The sequence below is a fragment of the Entelurus aequoreus genome, linkage group LG02, assembly GCF_033978785.1.
Source record: "Entelurus aequoreus isolate RoL-2023_Sb linkage group LG02, RoL_Eaeq_v1.1, whole genome shotgun sequence".
NCBI classification, from domain to species: Eukaryota; Metazoa; Chordata; class Actinopteri; order Syngnathiformes; family Syngnathidae; genus Entelurus; species Entelurus aequoreus.
Window position 1 is genome coordinate 83,040,947 of NC_084732.1, and position 20,253 is coordinate 83,061,199.

Below are 20,253 nucleotides of genomic sequence, written 5' to 3' on the forward strand. Positions count from 1 at the left end.
CTTAATTACCAATTCCGATATCAACCGAAACCGATATATACAGTCGTGGCATTAACACATTATTATGCCTAATTTTGTTGTGATGCCCTGCTGGATGCATTAAACAATGTAATTGATTGATTGATTGAGACTTTTATTAGTAGGTTGCACAGTGAAGTACATATTCCGTACAATTGACCACTAAATGGTAACACCCGAATAAGTTTTTCAACTTGTTTAAGTCGGGGTCCACTTAAATTGATTCATGATAAAGATATATACTATCATATATACTATCATCATAATACAGTCATCACACAAGATAATCACATTGAATTATTTACATGATTTACAATCAGGGGTGTGGAGGGGGGTGGGGGGGGTAGGATATGGACATCAAGTAGTGGACATAGAGAGAGAGAGAGAGAGAGAGAGAGAGAGAGAGAGAGAGAGAGAGAGAGAGAGAGAGAGAGAGAGAGAGAGAGAGAGAGAGGGATCAGAAGGCATAAGAAAAAGTATCTGCATTTGATTGTTTACATTTGATTATTAGCAATCCGGGGAGGGTGTTAGTTTAGGGTTGTAGCTGCCTGGAGGTGAACTTCTATTGCGGTTTTGAAGGAGGATAGAGATGCCCTTTCTTTTATACCTGTTGGGAGCGCATTCCACATTGATGTGGCATAGAAAGAGAATGAGTTAAGACCTTTGTTAGTTCGGAATCTGGGTTTAACGTGGTTAGTGGACCTCCCCCTGGTGTTGTGGTTATGGTGGTCATTTACGTTAAGGAAGTAGTTTGACATGTACTTCGGTATCAGGGAGGTGTAGCAGATTTTATAGACTAGGCTCAGTGCAAGTTGTTTAACTCTGTCCTTCACCTTGAGCCAGCCCACTTTAGAGAAGTGGGTAGGAGTGAGGTGGGATCTGGGGTGGAGGTCTAGAAGTAACCTGACTAGCTTGTTCTGAGATGTTTGGAGTTTAGATTTGAGGGTTTTGGAGGTGCTGGGGTATCAGGAGGTGCATGCGTAATCGCATGAATTGATTAACGTGGACCCCGACTTAAACAAGTTGAAAAACTTATTTGGGTGTTACCATTTAGTGGTCAATTGCACGGAATATGTACTGTACTGTGCAATCTACTAATACCCGTTTCAATCAATCAATCAAAAACAAGGTTTTCCAAAGTAAGAGAACAACTTCAACTCCAGTTATGGAAAAAAGTGCCAACATGGTTTGGTGGTAGCGGGGGGTGTGTATTGTAGCGTCCCGGAAGAGTTAGTGCTGCAAGGGGTTCTGGGTATTTGTTCTGTTGTGTTTATGTTGTGTAACGGTGCGGATGTTCTCCCGAAATGTGTTTGTCATTCTTGTTTGGTGTGGGTTCACAGTGTGGCGCATATTTGTAACAGTGTTAAAGTTGTTTATACGCCACCCTCAGTGTGACGTGTATGGCTGTTGACCAAGTATGCATTGCAGTCACTTGTGTGTGATTGGGCCGACACGCAAAGGCAGTGCCTTTAAGGTCTATTGGCCCTCTGTACTTTCCCCTACGTCCGTGTACACAGCAGCGTTTTAAAAAGTCATAAATTTTACTTTTTGAAACAGATACCGATAATTTTGAAACCGATACCGATAATTTCCGATATTACATTTTAAAGCATTTATCGGCCGATAATATCGGCAGTCCGATATCATCGGACATCTCTAGTTAGAACTTTACACTACTTTATATTAGAAATGACAACAGCAGAGGATGAATGTCCCATAACAAGAAGATAGAGAAAAAGAAGAAGCTTATCGACTACGGCGTCGGCACGGACTACAGTGGCGGATGTGCGCAAATTTTCAGGACTTATGCAGATCTCAAATACACATCAGCAGGTGCCAGAAGGTAAGAAAAGTTGGTTTTGCATAATATTGTGAAATTGCCAGATAATATGTCTGCTAATGGGTGCCATTTTGCGGTCCTTATACACACACCATAGTAATACTTGTATCTCTGACCACGGTAGCCGTAATTGGCCGACAATCCATCAAGCGGTGCGGCTTCAAAGTCATACTAAAACCGGTTTATAAGGTGCACTGTCTATTTTTGAGAACATTTAAAGGATTTTAAATGCGCCTTTTGGTCCGAAAAATACGCTACATCGATGTGGCTACTGGCTGCAATATATACTGCAGTATAGATTTTGGACCATAAGGCCCATCTGTAGTCAACAATGTATCATGAGGACATGAACTGCAATATTGCTATGCTCCCGAGGACAGCTACTCATTCTCCTTTGAGTAAACATCCCACCTGAGTGTGGAAGAACCAGTTCGTGGATGCTTGTGAAATTGCTAACTGCTAAATGGCCTCAAGGCTGTAAAGCTTGGGTGTCATCAGTCCGTGTCATTTTTAAATGTTTAAGCCTCGGGGAAACTCGGCCCACCAAACACACTCTCTGCACAAGTACACAAACGCGGGTTAAAACACCAAACACCTCAAGGATTTGCAGCTTAGAGCCCGAAACACCAGCCACGTCAAACTGCTTCGTCTGAATAAAAAGCTATTTTCACAGTAAACAACTTTGCCGCGCCTCGTGCTCTGCAGAGGACAGGATTCACACAGCAGACATGTCTCACACCAACACATGCTATCATACTACGATCGTACTAGGACCTATGTGTCAAAGTCAAGGCCATGATTTGCCACTTGCCAAGATTTAGAATAGTATTTCTCGAAATGCTCCTTGTTTGAAGAGCTATTTACTTATTGTTCGTCATTTACTTTACACCCTATGTGTCAAAGTCTAGGCCCACGGGCCAGATCCGGCACACAAATGAATTATCTATGGCCCCCGGGATATTTGATTAGTATTAGAACCGGTCTGCACGCACCACTGATGAAGCATCAGTGTTGGCGCTAGGAATTTTCCAAAATGGGTTCCTAGGGACCCCATCAAGTCATTAAAATTGGGTCCCACAGTAAATTTTGGGGGTCCCACTTTTTTGTAACCGTTTTGAAAACTAATGATACATGTGTGTAGGGCTGCAACTAACGATTCATTTGATAATTGATTAATCTGTCGATTATTACTTCGATTAATCGATTAATAATCGGATAAAAGAGACAAACTACATTTCTATCCTTTCCAGTATTTTATTGGGGGAAAAAAACGCATACTGGCACCATACTTATTTTGATTATTGTTTCTCAGCTGTTTGTACATGTTGCAGTTTATAAATAGAGGTTTATAAAAAAATAAAAAATAAAAAATAAAAATAAAATGGGTTCCTAGGGACCCCATCAAGTCATTAAAATTGGGTCCCACAGTAAATTTTGGGGGTCCCACTTTTTTGTAACCGTTTTGAAAACTAATGATACATGTGTGTAGGGCTGCAACTAACGATTCATTTGATAATTGATTAATCTGTCGATTATTACTTCGATTAATGCATTAATAATCGGATAAAAGAGACAAACTACATTTCTATCCTTTCCAGTATTTTATTGAAAAAAAAACAGCATACTGGCACCATACTTATTTTGATTATTGTTTCTCAGCTGTTTGTACATGTTGCAGTTTATAAATAGAGGTTTATAAAAAAATAAAAAATAAAAAATAAAAATAAAATGGGTTCCTAGGGACCCCATCAAGTCATTAAAATTGGGTCCCACAGTACATTTTGGGGGTCTCACTTTTTTGTAACCGTTTTGAAAACTAATGATACATGTGTGTAGGGCTGCAACTAACGATTCATTTGATAATTGATTAATCTGTCGATTATTACTTCGATTAATCGATTAATAATCGGATAAAGGAGACAAACTACATTTCTATCCTTTCCAGTATTTTATTGAAAAAAAACCAGCATACTGGCACCATACTTATTTTGATTATTGTTTCTCAGCTGTTTGTACGTGTTGCAGTTTATAAATAGAGGTTTATAAAAAAATAAAAAATACAAATAAAATGGGTTCCTAGGGACCCCATCAAGTCATTAAAATTGGGTCCCACAGTAAATTTTGGGGGTCCCACTTTTTTGTAACCGTTTTGAATACGAATGATACATGTGTGTAGGGCTGCAACTAACGATTCATTTGATAATTGATTAATCTGTCGATTATTACTTCGATTAATCGATTAATAATCGAATAATAAAAGAGACAAACTACATTTCTATCCTTTCCAGTATTTTATTGAAAAAAAACAGCATACTGGCACCATACTTATTTTGATTATTGTTTCTCAGCTGTTTGTACGTGTTGCAGTTTATAAATAGAGGTTTATAAAAAAAATAAAAACATAAAAAATAAAAAATAAAAATAAAAAGGGTTCCTAGGGACTCCATCAAGTCATTAAAATTGGGTCCCACAGTAAATTTTGGGGGTCCCACTTTTTTGTAACCGTTTTGAAAACTAATGATACATGTGTGTAGGGCTGCAACTAACGATCCATTTGATAATTGATTAATCTGTCGATTATTACTTCGATTAATCGATTAATAATCGGATAAAAGAGACAAACTACATTTCTATCCTTTCCAGTATTTTATTGGAAAAAAAACGCATACTGGCACCATACTTATTTTGATTATTGTTTCTCAGCTGTTTGTACATGTTGCAGTTTATAAATAGAGGTTTATAAAAAAATAAAAAATAAAAATAGCATCTGCGCATGCACATAGAATAGATCCAACGAATCGATAACTAAACTATTTGTATAATCGATTTTAATCGATTTAATCGATTAGTAGTTGCAGCCCTACATGTGTGCGTTATACTGTTATATCTCACATTCTATATTGTGTTTTGGAAAAAGGTTGTCATAAACTTTACTTCATTCATTAAAAAAAATTATACAAAAGAAAACAAATGTTTATGCATATGTACATTTATTCAATTATAAACATTCATTCACTTTCTTCTTTCCTTCATGGATCTAAACTTTACCGCTGCCGGTATTTTTTTCTATATTTTTATTGTAATATTTTAATTACATTCTTTTTTCGTAGTCTTCCCTCGACGGCCAGGTAATACAAAGCACACGCTACCTTTTTTATCACATCCACGGGAGCCCGCATTCTCGTTGTCTCTCTTTCGACAAATGAACAAAGATTTTCGGTAAGTAGAATCACAGCTGACCCAGACATTCGAAAGTTCTCTTGCCGTCTGAGAAGTGTTGTTTCCCTAATAGCTGCAATCGCTTTCTCTTAAGGTATTCATGTGTGATTTCCACAGGCGTCTGTACAGACGGAAGGAAAAACACGGCCACGTCTGGATGACTCGCCTCCATATTTCCAGTGGTTAGCTTCGAGTTACGAAACCGCTTTATTATGAAGCTGGCTGTGACGCGTTCTTTCTGACGTCACTTCCTGTGTGGGGCGTCACTTCCTCTCCAAACTCAGCTTGTAAACGATCAATGAGTCCATACAGAGTTAAGAGCCGGAGATTCAAGAAATACACGGCACACTTACCCGTGTAAAAAAATTATCCAAGGAGGAGGGCCTTAAACGATAGTTTAGTGTGACTGAAACGGGGCTTAGGCTAAATAATTATTCGTTTAAGGGGTTATCCGGCTTGGTGTAGACATAGCCTAAAACGAGTTTGACACCTCTGTGTTAAAGGCACTTTTAAAACTAAATATTTCAATTATCTTGAAACATGTTTGGGATAAGATTAAGATTAAAGTACCAATGATTGTCACACACACACTAGATGTGGTGAAATTTGTCCTCTGCATTTGTCCCATCCCCTTGGGGAGCAGTGGGCAGCAGCGGCGCCGCGCCCGGGAATCATTTTTGGTGATTTAACCCCCAACTCCAACCCTTTGTTGCTGAGTGCCAAGAAGGGAGGTTATGAGTCCCATTTTTATAGTCTTTGGTATGACTCGGCTGGGATTTGAACTCCAACCAGCGGTAGGAAATGGATGGATGGATGGATGTTTCAAAACATGTATTTATTTATCAAATGTGTAATAAGTTTTAGCCTCCATCGGTGTTGAGGTTAAAGCACCTTAAAATTCGACATATTTATAGTGATTTTGTAAAGCAATGAACATTTTTTTTAGATGGTCAAGGAATTTGCTTTTATCAACCTGCTAAATTAATTCGGTAATTAGACAGATCTGCAGTTTCTAATAATAATCCAGACTTAATTATGATATTTTACACAAGTAATACATAATTGATCTCGCCAAATCAGCAAAGATATGTATTTACTGTATTTACAAGCTAGCAGATGACGTCACAACATGAGCTAATAAAAATGTCTCTTATATGTTTATAACGCTTTTAAAAGACGGAATTTTGAAGACTCAATAAACAGTAAAAGTTCCCCTTAAAATTGTGTGAAGGAGTAAATTACCTTTTCAACTTCAAACGAACAACTTTGGCGACATATGGGCATCACGCTATGGAAGACAAACAGGGAAGGGGGCGTGGCAAACCACTTTACAAACTCGCCTGCAGCTGCAATGCATCCTGGGAATTGTAGTGTAATTGCTAGGTACACTACACGGCGGCCAGAAACAAGACAATTCAATTAATTGAAGATTGTAGTCTTCAAATATTTTTTTGATAAACATATTGAATCATGATAATATTTGTATTTTATGGCAAAAAGACACTAAATGGCCACAATTTCAGGCTCACCTGCACACAAATAACAGCTATTTTCCCAATAGTTCACCCTCAATCTGTACTAGACTCACTCTTGGAAATCCCCACAAATCAGAAAGGCATCATTTCTGAAATTTACATCCTAATTTTCCAACTTAAAGAGACATCTCTTGACAAAATTAGAAACGACTGGGACGCAGAATTTGGCAACGTTTTGGATAACGGGGATGACACAAATAAATGATAGCACATCTTGTTCAAAGCTTAATCTTATACAGTTTAAGGTTGTCCATCGCATATATTTTACCAACGCTAAACTTTCTAAAATGTATGCCAATATTGCAGATACATGTAATCGCTGTCAATTGACTCCTGCAAACATGACACACATGTTCTGGTCCTGTCCCTGTCTAAAAGCCTACAGGGCTAATATTTTTAATCATCTTGCAGATGCACAAAATTTTAAATCGACGCCTTGTGCAGAATTGGCAATTTTGGGAATTTCACCAAACTATCAAAAAATTAAGCAGACTTTTAGCGATAGTATCGCCTTTGCATCATTAATAGCTCGAAGAAGGATTTTATTGGAGTGGAAATCACAGTTTGCCCCCAAGGCCTCCCTATGGCTTAAGGACCTCATGTTTTTCTTAGATTTAGAGAAAATGAAATATAATCTGAGGGGTACACCAAAAACAATTTGACTTGACCTGGGGCTGCATAATTAGTTACATAGCTAAATTAAAGACACTATAGGATAAATGTTGACAATGAACCTTTCCACTTACCTCAACTCTGTTTTGTTGTTGTTGTTGTTGTTTTTATTCAGTGACACTTCCCTGTATGTTTGTGATTTTTATTGTTGTTGTTACCTTTTTTTCCCCCTTTTAGTCAGTTATTGTGATTCTCTATCTGCTTGTGGTGAAGAGGAAGGCAGTACATTGATATCAACTGTGACTGAAATGTAGGACGGGGGGTGTGAGTGGGTGTTATTATTTTACTTTTATTATTTTTCTGTAGTTTTTTTTATTTAATTTTTTTTGGGAGGGGGGTGGGCAAAAAAAGTGTCTGTTTTCTCATTACTTGTATTATGATTTCCCTATCAAATGAATAAATAAATACTATAAAAAATGGAAGACAAACAGGGAAGGGGGCGTGGCAAAATCACTTAAAAACGCGCATGCAGCCGCAATGCATCCTGGGAATTGTAGTATTAATGCTAGGTACACTACACAACGGCCAGAAATAAGACAATTAAAATATTTTAACATTGTAGTCTTCAAATATGTATTTGATAAACATATTGAATCATAATTATATTAGTGTTATAGGGCAAGAAAAACACAGTTTCAGGCTCACCTGCACACATTTAATTTACGTTCGACTTTTGTTTAGTTTTTTGTTTTTCCCCCCACCGCCCTCACCCTTAGGGAGATATCAAAGCACCAGCATGTCAGTGTTTGTATGTGATCGGATACTTGTGGGATTCCAGCAAAATAAAACAAAGAGTAAAAAAAGGTACCCTGCTGCCATCTTGTGGCAATTTGTATAATTACGTCAAAAAATATATAAAGAGAGTCTGTATTTAAGTTAAAGTACCACTGATAGTTACACCCACACACTAGGTGTGATGAAATTACTCTCTGCATTTGACCCCTTGGTAGGTGAGGGGAGCAGTGAGCAGCAGCGGTGGCCGCGCTACGGAGTGCACTCACCCACTGGCGACGTCATCCGCGCGCGTGGCGTTCTTGCTCAGAACGTCTCCGTCGCTCATGTAGCCGGTGACCTCCATGGCTATCCCGTCCAGGTCCACGTCCTCCCCGGGTCTGTCTCCGAGCTCCGCGCTGCCGAGGCTTCCGCTCCTGCCAGCCAGCTGGCGCCTGAGGTGTCCCGGGTACAAGTAGCGGCCCGCTTGGACGCCGGCCGCCCGGCCCGCGTAGCCGTTCCCCGACGAGGGGGCGTCCCCCGCTTGGAGACGAGGGCTGGACTGGCCCAGTCTCCATGACGACAAGGAGGGCCGGGAGGAGGTGAGACTGAGGATGCTTCGTCCTCCTCCGCTGGTGTTGCTGCCGCTGCTGACATCCGTGGTGACGCTGCCATCGAACGTGGTTTCCAAGGTGCTGGGGAGAGGAATGCAGAAATGTAAAAATTATTACAATGAAATTATTCAAATGTGCATCTTTTGTAGTATATGTTGTAGTAGTGTCTCTTCTCTCTCAAACACACACTGCTTTTGGATCTGCCAACGCCCTGGCTGAATGAGCACTTGTCGGACATTTCGTCTCGTTTTTCAAAAATGCATGGAAATTAAAAAAAAAATGGGGTGAAAAATCTGTTTTTTGTTGTAATATGGTTTCTGTAGGAGGACAAACACGACACAAACCTTCCTAATTGTTAGAAAGCCCACAGTTTAATATGTTTGTGTTTATGCTTCACCGATGACAGTATTTGGCGAGCGCCGTTTTGTCCTACTAATTTCAGCGGTCTTTGAACTCACCGTTGTGTGGACTGTGACTCAACAGTTTGTTGACATGTATAACTTTCTCCGACACTGCCACAGAAAGACGTGTTTTATGCCAATCCTTCTTTGTCTCGTTTTGTCCACCAAACGTTTTATGCCGTGCGCGATTGCACAAAGGTGAGCTTTGTTGATGTTATTGACTTGTTGGGGTGCTAATCAGGCATATTTGGTCACTGCATGACTGCAAGCTAATCGATGCTAACATGCTATTTAGGCTAGCTGTATGTACATATTGCATCATCAAGCATCATATATTTGAGCTCATTTAATGTCCTTTACTAATGTCCTTTGTGTATTTAACATATATTTGCATGTCTCATGACACATTATCTGTATGCAATATTGGCTGCCATTCTGATAGTTGTTTGTGAGCCATGTTGTTCCAGACCACAGCAAACGTTACCCAGCTTGCAAAGATTGTAATAAATTCATTAGAAGAAGACAGCCTGTCGTTTCCTTTAACTTGGACTCACACATCTATACCTTTGGCTATTCTAAGACAGCCATTTCCAGGAGTTATCTCACCCTCTCAGAAGTTTTACTAATGTTTTCCAATGTAAAAATGTGTAGAATTAATATTATATTTCAACATTTTTGTCAATGAAGATTTGCGTCAGCCTGCGAAGCCTGTGTTGCCTTCATTATAACACTAAGATAAGTCTTTACATTTTTAGCGGTTCCAGACCAATTACTTTTTTGTATTTGTGGTCCAATATGGCTCTTTCAACATTTTGGGTCGCCGACCCCTGCCCGAGACAGATTCTCGCTCATCCGCGCAAACCGGATATTGGCAGTAAGCTAGTGGGTAGCCTAGGACGAAGTCGGCTCTCTTCGGTACTTTGTTGGGTCTTTCCCGCACACAATATGTACTATTTATTGCTTATTTCTTGGTTTTTTGTTGTGTAATACTTCTGTACCTGTATGCAGAAATGGCACAGCTGAACTGGCAGCTGGTTGCATCAGCTCTGTGCTCTTTTAAAGTATGTTATGTTTGTTGTGCTCTTGTTTTCATGTGTTTTTACTTTGTTATTGTGGACTTTTTGCATCTGCACTGCAACTACGGTCTATCATTTCACCATTGGGGGATAAATAAAGTCTATCCTATCCATTAAAAAATAGCAACTGAATACATTTACACAGCAGTTGCTCAGATGTTCCAAATAAGTGTTTAATGAGCTTTCCTCAACTTTCTCAGTCTTTTTTTGCCACTTGTGCCAACTTTTTAGAAACATGTTGCAGGCTTTAAATTACAAATGAGCTAATATTTGCAAAACATTATCTTTTTGCAGTCTATTCAATTGAATATAGGTTGAAAAGGATTTGCATATCATTGTATTCTGTTTTTATTTATGATTTACAACTTTAATTTTAACTTAATATATGTATGTACTGTATGTATGTATGTATGTATGTTTGTATGTATGTATGTATATATGTATATACACTACTGTTCAAAAGTTTGGGGTCACCCAAACAATTTTGTGGAATAGCCTTCATTTCTAAGAACAAGAATAGACTGTTGAGTTTCAGATGAAAGTTCTCTTTTTCTGGCCATTTTGAGCGTTTAATTGACCCCACAAATGTGATGCTCCAGAAACTCAATCTGCTCAAAGGGAGGTCAGTTTTGTAGCTTCTGTAACGAGCTAAACTGTTTTCAGATGTGTGAACATGATTGCACAAGGGTTTTCTAATAATCAATTAGCCTTCTGAGCCAATGAGCAAACACATTGTACCATTAGAACACTGGAGTGATAGTTTCTGGAAATGGGCTTCTATACACCTATGTAGATATTGCACCAAAATCCAGACATTTGCAGCTAGAATAGTCATTTACCACATTAGCAATGTATAGAGTGTATTTCTTTAAAGTTAAGACTAGTTTAAAGTTATCTTCATTGAAAAGTACAGTGCCTTTCCTTCAAAAATAAGGACATTTCAATGTGACCCCAAACTTTTGAACGGTAGTGTATATATATATGAATTAGATTTTATATAATTTAGGCCCAAAATATGTAGAATATGTGTTAAAAAAATATCTACAATGTAGGGAAGCCTCAATAATTGAAGCACAATGTGGTGAGTGATGACTGTAGAACCCTCAATTGCTTGGCACAGAACAGATTATGAGATAAAAACAATAAAACAGGTAAAATAATGAAATATTATCCACAAACATCGCAGTTACCTGTGTGTGGCCTGAGTTCCCCGCAAGCTGGACATGGTCTCCTCCAGGTTCTGCCGCAGATCTGCAATGTTTTTGACAGTCCGCAACCGCCTCGTCTCTGGGTCTTCACCTTTGGACAACATGAAGAAACAAAACCAGATTCAACGATAACGATACAAAAAAAACTCTTGCCACACGAGGGAAATGTTCACCAACCTGAAAGGTCCTCGATTGACGGCTGGTTGGTCTTGCTGAAGGAAACATCCCCGCCTCTGTTTCCTGAACTGGACTCGCTGCTCACGACTCCCTCGGCCTCGTTTTGAGATCTGCAGGGATAGATTGTGTGAATAATCAAAACAGAGACAAGAGTTTATTCTGAATTACCATGCAGTTAGTGGGAAGCTGATATTTCACAAAAGAGGGATAAACCTGATTAAGAATTAAATCTGCTGTGTTTCCCGTCTTGTGACCAGGCTCCAATATGAGCAGCTTAAAGTCCAAAATGCCAGTAGAGGAAAGATGCATGGAACTTTCGACTTTTACTAGCAATAGATATTAGTGTCATCTGCAATCTTACCAGTACGAAATGTATACGGCATAACCCAGGCCTGGGCAAATTAAGGCCCGGGGGCCGCTTGCGGCCCGTTGAGCTTTTCAATCTGGCCCGCCAGACATTCAAGAGAACACTTTTACACGTTGCATCAGTCCATCTTAAATGGGCTCGGCGGCGTTTCTGGGTGTTGTTGATAAATGGCTTTCGCTTTGCATAGTAGAGTTTTAACTTGAACTTACAGATGTAGCGACAAACTGTAGTTATTGACAGTGGTTTTCTGAAGTGTTCCCGAGCCCATGTGGTGATATCCTTTACACACTGATGTCGCTTTTTGATGCAGCCAGAGGGATCGAAGGTCACAGGCATAGCCACTTACGTGCAGTGATTTCTCCAGGTTAGAAAAGCTCCTTTTGGTTGCATGGAGATGGCTTAAAAAAATGTGTTTTTTTAATTAAATAATTGATTCTTATTAACATTTTTGAACATTATGAGTCTATTAGAATCGGGAAGAATAAAATAAAAGGTTTTGTTGTTGCTTTAATACTGACAGTCGTGGTCAAAAGTTGACATACACTTGTAAAGAACATAATGTCATGGCTGTCTTGAGTTTCCAATCATTTCTACAACTCTTATTTTTTTGTGATAGAGTGATTGGAGCACATACTTGTTGGTCACAAAAACGTTCATGAAGTTTGGTTCTTTTATGAATTTATTATGGGTCTACTGAAAAAGTGACCGAATCTGTTGGGTCAAAAGTATACATACAGCAATGTTAATATTTGGCTACATGTCCCTTGGCAAGTTTCACTGCAATAAGGCGCTTCTGGTTGAATTTTTGACCACTCCTCTTGACAAAATTCATACCAAAGACTATAAAAATGGGACCCGTTTCCCTCCCTGCTTGGCACTCAGCATCAAGGGTTGGAGTTGGGGGTTAAATCACCAAAATGATTCCCGGGCGCGGCGCCGCTGCTGCCCACTGCTCCCCAAGGGGATGGGTCAAATGCAGAGGACAGATTTCACCACATCTAGTGTGTGTGTGACAATCATTGGTACTTTAATCTTTAATTTAAAAAATTGGTGCAGTTCAGCTAAATTAGTTGGTTTTCTGACTTAGACTCGTTTCTTCAGCATTTGTCCTCACGTTTAAGTCAGAACTTTGGGATGGCCATTCTAAAACCTTCATTATAGCCTGATTTAGCCATTCCTTTACCACTTTTGACATGTGTTTGGGGTCATTGTCCTGTTGGAACACCCAGCTGCGCCCAAGACCCAACCTCCGGGCTGATGATTTTAGGTTGTCCTGAAGAATTTGAGGTAATCCTCCTTTTTCATTGTCCCATTTACTCTCTGTAAAGCACCAGTTCTATTGGCAGCAAAACAAGCCCAGAGCATAATACTATCACCAACATGCTTGACGGTAGGGATGGTGTTCCTGGGATTAAAGGCCTCACCTTTTCTCCTCCAAACATATTGCTGGTTATTGTGGCCAAACAGCTCTTATTTTGTTTCATCTGACCACATAACTTTTCTCCAGAAGGTCTTATCTTTGTCCATGTGATGTCAGATTAAACAAAAATAACCAAATATTAACATTGCTGTATGTATACTTTTGTTGTAGATTGGAAACTCAAGACAGCCATGACATTATGTTCTTTACTTTTGACCACATCTGTGTGTGCCTCTCCTATGACCAAGAATCTGACTGGGTTGTGCACGCATCTTGTCCAGCGTGTGAGCTCACCTGTACATGAAAGGTGCGACGGTGGCCATGTTGGGGTGACTGTGGTGCTGTTGGTTCTGAGGTAGCTGCACGCTGACGGTGTTGCAGGCCGTGCTCTGCGTGTTCCCTCCTCCGGCCGCAGAGGCGCAGCCCGTCTTCCCGTCTGCGGCGTGCGGGCCGGAGGTAGTGCCGGAGTGTTTGCCGTCCTTTTCCGAAGGACCCCGGTGCATGGCCAGGCCGCCACCGAGCCTCATGCTCCGCGGTCTCTCCCCGGCCTCCTTCGCCGCCGCTGACGAGGCTTTACCCCCGGCCGGGGTTTTGCCTCCTGGTTTTGGTATTCCGCTGTGTGCAGGGGTGGAATTGTCCTTTTTGGCCATTTTACCCCCTTTGGGGATGAAGCTGGCGATTTTCGAGGTCTTTTTGTTTGAGCTGTCCGAATCTCCGCCAACCACTTCCTCCTTGGCCTCCTCTCCCCTGAGTTCTGTCCTTTCCTGCATGGAGAGGCGTTTTCCCACATCCTTCCCTTTCTCCTTCCCCTTCTCCTTGTCCTTCTCCGGGCCTTTGACAGAGCTCTTTTTGGCGGTCAGAGCTCTGCTGAAAGTGCGCTGGGCGATGCCCCTCAAGGCCATTTTGGGGCTGCTGGCGGTGGCGGCAACGTGAGCACCTGCTCCGTTAGAGGTTCCGTTCATTCCCGGGCGAATGTTTCCATCGTCTTCTTCAAGGGGGTCTGTGTTCGAGCCCGTCTCTGCTCTCTCCACCTGCATACCTGGCGCCGCATTATCGCTCTGTGCACCTACTCCGTTTGATGCGGAGGAGGATTTGGAGCCTTTGCTGTTAAAGAGCTTAAGCTTCTCCAGCATTGACTTCTGCGTGGCAGCCTTAGGAGGAGCTTCGGCCTTACAGGAGGTCTCTTGTTTCGTTGATTGCATGGCACCGGCGGAGGAGGGGGCTTGAGGGGCGTTCTTGGAGCTCATGGACTTGCTCCTCCAAGGCTTGCTGTTGCTATTCGGGTGGGGGATGGCCGTGGAGGGCGACGAAGACGACGAGGCCAGAACCAGCGCGGCGGTAGTGGCGGGGATGTTGGCGGAGGAGCCGATGGTCACCGCAGACGACGCCGCATTCTCATTCGTGATCAGCGGCGGCTGCGAGGCCATGCCCTCCGAGCAATCTGCATCAGTAAACACAAAGAAGTACAGTCGGTAAGGTTGTATTTCTGCCTCATTCCTGTGAGAATCCTGCGTGTGACGAGGGAACCGCATTTCAACCGATACAGTCCCAATTCCCGGTACCTGGGAATCGATACCGGTACCAATTATAAACCATGAACCAGGAAAAATGACCATATTAGTCCAGTTCTTTGGTCACTGCACTGGCTTCCTGTTGCTCAGAGAATAGACTTTAAAGCAGCTTTTCATGTTCTTAGACATGGTAGAGCACAGGTGTCAAACTCAAGGCCCGGGGGCCAGATCTGGAAATGATATGTGTCAATATGGTACTTAATATTTTAACATATTTACTTAATATTTTCTCTCTCTCCATTTTGACGGAAAATGCTTGAAATTGCATACCTTTGAAACTTTAATAGTATCCAATATTGCAACAAATATTACAGTATATTATCATACTTTACAAACATGTTTTTGTCTAAATAAAAATACTTAACTTTAGAGCAAACTAGCCATCAAATTAATAAAAATGACAATACATTTTACGGTGTTCTTTACAGCATATTACCGTAAATAAAATAAAAACGACTTCTGTTGACTGAGCTGCCAGTTTTGGACTGTAAAATCTACTGTTGTTGTTTTTAACGGTGTATTAGTGTGACTGGATAGATGGTACATTTGTTTTTACGGTAGAAAAACTGGCAGCGAAGTTGCCAGAATTAAAAAAAAAGAACTTGTACTGTTTTTCCATTGACAATAAATATAATGTTGTAAATTTAACACAAACATTCTGGCAACTAAGCTGTCATATAAATCCCTTCCCTACTGTAACTTCTGTCCAGTTTGATCCTTTTTAAGTATTACATTTGCTGCTCTCAGTGCTGCTGGAGTGATGGCCACGTGTTAGTGGTGGAACGATATGAACATTTTATATCATGGTTATTGTGACCAAAATGTGCCCCGTTTAATGGTGAAATACGTTAATGTCTCCTGTTTTCATGTTAACATTTAAGCTAGCGAGCTGGCGCCAGTCAGTCCATGAGTTTATCGAAGTGCAGTCATCCGTCAAATTCTTTCGATTAACCTACCGTATTTTCCGGACTATAAGGAGCACTTAAAATAATTATTTATTCTTAAAACTCGACAGTGCGCCTAATAACCCGGTGCGCCTAATGTACGGATTCATTCTGGTTTTGCTAACCCACCTCAAAGCAATTTTATTTGGTAAATAGTATAATGATAAGTGTGACCAGTAGATGGCAGTCAAACATAAGAGATACGTGGAGACTGCACTATGATGGCAACATGACACAAGTAAACAACACTAACATTTTGTATGTTCCATCGAAAATATAGAACATTACACACGGCGCTCAAAAATCGATCAAAAGGTTTTAGTACGACTTTGGTAAGCTATGAAGCCGCACCGCCTGACGGATTGTACTGTGCTTCAACATACAAGTATTATTATGGTGTGTGTATAAGGTAAGACATATTATCTGGCGTTTTGTTTCGCAATATTATGCAAAAGCAACTTTTCTTACCTTCCGGTACCTGCTGATCTGTATTTGGGATCTGCATAAATCCTGAAAAATTGTGCGCGTCCGCCTTTGTAGTCCGTGCCGACCCCGTAGTCGATAAGCTTCTTCTTTTTCTCTATCTTCTTGTTATGGGACATTCATCCTGCACTGTTGCCATTTCTAATATAAAGTAGTGTAAAGTTCTTACTTATATCTGTCCATAAACTCGCCATGAAAGCGCTAAAACCTACCGGTGCAGTGAGTTGACATTATTCACCCAAGGAACTTTAGTTATGAGAGAGTTCCGGTCGGACGGTTTTTCACGGGACACATTTCCGGTGTTGATGTTTCCGGATGAGGAGTTGAATAGTCCATTCATCGGCAGTGCGCCTTTTCCTACGGTCCGGAAACACGGTAATATTAATAGTCAGGAGTATTACTGTTGTTATAAATGCTACCGTTTATCGCTACGGCTGAGACTGCAACGGGCGGTTACACGCCAAACCCTAGTACTATAACATGGCATTGTTGGATTTTACGTGAATCGGTGACCAATAGGACAGATCGCCGCCAAAAAAGTCCTGGATTTGGTACCCATCCCTATGTGTGACTGACTATCTACCACAAGCTGCAGTATGCATAAACAACCACCAGGTAGCATCTGTGAGCAGATAAAATTGTATCATCTCTTTCTCTTTTTGAACTTATCAGGTCTTATTAGGTTGGTGGCTCATTCTTTGCACAATTTTTCACTCATGCAAGTGAGGGATGAGGCAAAAAATAACCCACTGTAACTCATTAATGACATAGAAGAGTAGCCAGGAGGAAAAAACTAAAGTAGATGTTAAAAGACACGTTTTATTTACCCCACTCAAACTAGCCTTATATAGCCCGGAGGTGCCCTCGCTGCACTAACAATGAAAGGATCCCATCACAAACTGTTTAGAAAGAAAAAAAAAAGGAATAGCAGCCTCAAGTGCTTTAAAGTCTGGCCAAGCAGGCCGAGTCAAAGAACAGACTTGCACTTATATGGAATGTTTTTGTCCAGCGTCTCTCTGTGCTGTGACTTCAGGGAGAAGGCAAACCTGGAAATAACCAGTTTATAGTAACAACTAGCGAAGGATACCGAAGCATCGTGAAACACTGTGTCCCCTCGCGTGTGTGCGCCTTTAAGAAACAAAACATGTGGTCAATCTCGCTGCTTGTGTGATGACTGTATTATGATGATAGTATATATGATAGTATATATCTGTATCATGAATCAATTTAAGTGGACCCCGACTTAAACAGGTTGAAAAACTTATTCGGGTGTTACCATTTAGTGGTCAATTGTACGGAATATGTACTTCACTGTGCAACCTACTAATGAAAGTCTCAATCAATCAATCAATGCTTTCATTCCACTGCCAAGGGCCAAACTGTGTTAAACAAGAAGAGGAATGGCCACCGAAGCCCCGGTGGTGACCAGACCAAAAAAGAAAAGCTATCCATGTTCCATTTCAGTGCCAAATTAATGCAAACTCAGCGCTTGAGGCTGATATTGTACAAGTATAATATTAACACACAATGATGGTTATGGTGGACGACGTTGCATTCAGGAACACCCGGAATTATGAGTATCAAACATTGCAACTCAAATAAGTCCGTTTTTTTGCATGTTCTCCCTGTTTTGTTGCAATAATTATGACAATTTGTTGTGTACCGGACTATAAGGCGCACTTAAAATAATTGTTTTTCTTCTCAAAACTCGACAGTGCGCTTTATAACCCGGTGCGCCTAATGTAAGGAATACGTTTGGTTGAGCTTACCCACCTCAAAGCTATTTTATTTGGTACATGGTGTAATGATAAGTGTGACCAGTAGAAGGCAGTCAAACTTAAGAGATAGGTGTAGACTGCAATATGATGGCAATATGACTCAAGTAAACAACACCAACATTTTATATGTTCCATTGAAAATATAGAACATTACACACGGCGCTCAAAAATCTATCAAAATGTTTTAGTACGTCTTTGGTAAGCTATGAAGCCGCACCGCTTGATGGATTGTCGGCGCATTAAACATACGAGTATTATTATGGTGTGTGTATAAGGTAAGACGTATTACGCAATATTATGCAAAAGCAACTTTTCTTACCTTCTGGTACCTGCTGATGTGTATTTGGGATCTGCATAACTTCTGAAAAATTGCGCGCGTCCGCCATTGTAGTCCGTGCCGTCGACAAAGTCGATAAGCTTCTACTCTTTCTCTATCTTCTTGTTATGGGACATTCATCCTCCGCTGTTGCCATTTCTAATATAAAGTAGTGTAAAGTTCTTACTTATATCTGTCTGTAAACTCGCCATGAAAGCGCTAAAACATACCGGTGTAGAGTGGTGTAAGAAAAGTTGGTTTTGCATAATATTGCGAAACAAAACGCCAGGTGATATGTTTGCTAAATAGGTGCCATTTTGCGGTCCTTATACACACACCATAATAATACTCCTATGTTTAATTCGCCGACAATCCATCAAGCGGTGCGGCTTCATAATTTACCGAAGTTGTACTAAAAACATTTTGACCGATTTTTGAGCGCCGTGTGTAATGTTCTATATTCTCAATGGAACATTTAAAGTTTCGGTGTTGTTTACTGCCGTCATATTGCAGTCTACACGTATCTCTTATGTGTGACTGCCATCTACTGGTCACACTTATTATTACACCATGTACCAAATAAAATTCGAGGTCAGTAAGCGAAACCAGAATTATTCCGTACATTAGGTGCACTGTCGATTTCTGAGAAAATGAAAGGATTTTAAGTGCGCCTTATGGTCTGAAAAATAGGGTAGTTTATCGCGAACATGCTTACAAAGTTACATTACAATTGTCTACAGTTCACAGTTCCACATGTCCGAAAGGGAGTAGGAAGAAGCAAAGCTTATTGACTCTGAGTGCGGTCACTTCATGTGCTCAAAATGCACTACTCTAAAAAAGGCTTTTTGATCTTATGGCGTCAAATAAGCTTAATATTATTTTCCTCTCTACTATTTGGCTCATTGATATGGAATGCACACATCAATATGGAATGCACTCCCAACAGGTGTAAAAGAGAGTGCATCTCTACCCTCCTTCAAAACCGCACTAAAAGAACACCTCCAGTCAACTACAACCCTAGCCTAACCCCCTACCCCCACCACATCCCACCTCCCCGGATTGTAAATAATCAAATGTAAATAATCAAACGTATATACTTGTTCTTATGCTTTCTGAGCTCACTATGTTCACTGCTCGCTGTACATATCCGACCAAGTCAGACCTACACTGTTTCAATGCCCATTTCTCAGATGATATAATTGTTGATTGATTGTGACTTTTATTAATAGATTGCACAGTACAGTACATATTCCGTACAATTGACCACTAAATGGTAACACCCGAATACGTTTTTCAACTTGTTTAAGTCGGGGTCCACGTTAATTAATTCATGGTAAATGTTGATGACTGAAGTGCAAATAACAACCAAACCTTTTTTTGAGGTGGGCGGGGTCGGGGGGGGGGACGGTTAAGGGGGAGGCGTATATTTATAGCTAGAATTCACTGAAATTCAAGTATTTCTTATATATATATATATATATATATATATATATATATATATATATATATATATATATATATATATATATATATATACATACACTACCGTTCAAAAGTATGGGGTCACATTGAAATGTCCTTATTTTTGAAGGAAAAGCACTGTACTTTTCAATGAAGATAACTTTAAACTAGTCTTAACTTTAAAGAAATACACTCTCTACATTGCTAATGTGGTAAATGACTATTCTAGCTGCAAATGTCTGGTTTTTGGTGCAATATCTACATAGGTGTATAGAGGCCCATTTCCAGCCACTATCACTCCAGTGTTCTAATGGTACAATGTGTTTGCTCATTGGCTCAGAAGGCTAATTGATGATTAGAAAACCCTTGTGCAATCATGTTCACACATCTGACAACAGTTTAGCTCGTTACAGAAGCTACAAAACTGACCTTCCTTTGAGCA

At 40.4% G+C, this 20,253-nt stretch overlaps 1 protein-coding gene across 1 annotated transcript in view; it reads right to left on the minus strand.

The window, feature by feature from the left end:
- Positions 1–20,253, minus strand: part of nav2a (neuron navigator 2a) — a 262,461-nt gene that overhangs the window by 96,723 nt on the left and 145,485 nt on the right. Inside the window, exons 7-10 of the mRNA XM_062033389.1 lie at positions 13,553–14,699; positions 11,472–11,581; positions 11,277–11,385; positions 8,286–8,690 (exon numbers count right to left, since the gene is read on the minus strand). Of these exons, the coding sequence (XP_061889373.1) occupies positions 8,286–8,690; positions 11,277–11,385; positions 11,472–11,581; positions 13,553–14,699 (1,771 nt within the window). The remainder of the gene's footprint in view (positions 1–8,285; positions 8,691–11,276; positions 11,386–11,471; positions 11,582–13,552; positions 14,700–20,253) is intronic.